This window comes from Macaca thibetana, chromosome 7 (assembly GCF_024542745.1).
Source record: "Macaca thibetana thibetana isolate TM-01 chromosome 7, ASM2454274v1, whole genome shotgun sequence".
Lineage (NCBI taxonomy): Eukaryota > Metazoa > Chordata > Mammalia > Primates > Cercopithecidae > Macaca > Macaca thibetana.
Genome location: NC_065584.1, coordinates 60,963,566 through 60,964,951, shown reverse-complemented (window position 1 = coordinate 60,964,951; position 1,386 = coordinate 60,963,566). Strand labels below are relative to the sequence as shown.

The following is a 1,386-nucleotide window of genomic DNA, read 5'->3' as shown; positions in this document are numbered from 1 at the left end:
ATGATAGCTGCATAACTTATGACTTTACTACAAACAAAACTTTCAACATATTGCTCTATACTCTCCTAAAGTGTTTGATTAAAACAGTAATAGCTTTCTCTATAAATTGTATAGTTTTACTGAAGGAAGATAACATTTGCCATTAAAATGGCATAAATTGAAAAAAAAATTATCTAGCAGTCTATATTCTAAAACACTGGATAGTTAAAAAATATTAAAATTTAAAAAGTAGTTATTTATGTCAGTAAACAGAATTTATTAGTAAGCATAAGTCAGACCGGCATGGCCCAAGGAGACAGTGCTGCCAAAGCCTTCATGAGTGCAGAACCCGCCACTTGTCCAAAGGGCCATGACTGGGAACGTACTTGACTCCACAACCGTCAGGGATGAGGCGCTTCTTGGCCACCATGTCTTCGAATTCGTCAGCATTAAACTTCGTGAAGCCCCACTTCTTGGAGATATGAATCTTCTGGCGTCCAGGGAACTTGAACTTAGCCCTGCGCAAGGCTTCAATCACATGCTCCTTGTTCTGAAGCTTGGTGCGGATGGACATGATGACTTGACCAATGTGGACGCGGGCCACAGTACCCTGGGGTTTTCCAAAGGCACCTCGCATACCTGTCTGGAGCCTGTCAGCCCCAGCACAGGACAACATCTTGTTGATGCGGATGACATGGAAGGGATGGAGCCGCACTCGCATGTGAAAGCCATCTCTGCCACAACTTTTCACCATGTACTTGTTGGCGCAAATACGGGCGGCCTCCAGGGCTTCAGAAGACAGCTGCTCATATTCATCAGACACCATGTGGCCACAGAGTGGGAATTCATCCACTTTTGCCTTCTTTCGACCCAGGTCAAAGATGCGGATCTTGGCATCAGGGACCCCTCGGCAGAAACGAGATTTTGGGTACGGCTTGTTCTTACAATACCGGTAACAACGAGCTGGACGGCGGCCCATGGCAACACAGGAACGTCTTCACTGCGTCGAAGTCAAAGTGCGCTCCCTGAACTGCGCCTGCGCGCATCTTATATACGTTGCCCGTCGTCCCGCGCGGGAACCGTAGAGTCCTGAGGAAGATGTGACGACTCTCTTTCGCGACGTCCCAACTAGAGACGCAGCGACGCCTGGAACCTCCGCGCCTGCGCGACTTGGCCTATTGAGGTGAGCAGAGAGGCAGCTGTGGAGTCTACTCTCCCTGGCGGCCAGGCAAGGAATTGGGCCTCGCCTCAACGACGCAGCGGCAGCTTCCTTCCTGCTGGCCATCTTGGGCTAGGAGCTCTTGCTTTCAGCTTTGCCTTAAGTATAAAAGAGGTTATTTCCAGGCAGGAGGATGGCTTGAGCTCAGTTCACGACCACCCTGGGCAATATAGTGAAACTCCGTCTCT

The 1,386-nt window shown here is 49.2% G+C and overlaps 1 protein-coding gene across 1 annotated transcript; it reads right to left on the bottom strand.

Moving 5' to 3' along the window:
- Window positions 1-239: 239 nt before the first annotated feature.
- RPL10L (ribosomal protein L10 like) lies at window positions 240-1,102 on the bottom strand. Its single transcript, XM_050797223.1, has one exon. The coding sequence runs from the start codon at window positions 956-958 to the stop codon at window positions 314-316; it is 645 nt and encodes a 214-aa protein (XP_050653180.1). The 5' UTR covers window positions 959-1,102; the 3' UTR covers window positions 240-313.
- Between the last annotated feature and the right edge of the window lie 284 nt (window positions 1,103-1,386).

Bases quoted from the DNA above. Each gene is read 5' to 3' on its own strand.
- RPL10L (XM_050797223.1), bottom strand. From the start codon at position 958: ATGGGCCGCCGTCCAGCTCGTTGTTACCGGTATTGTAAGAACAAGCCG.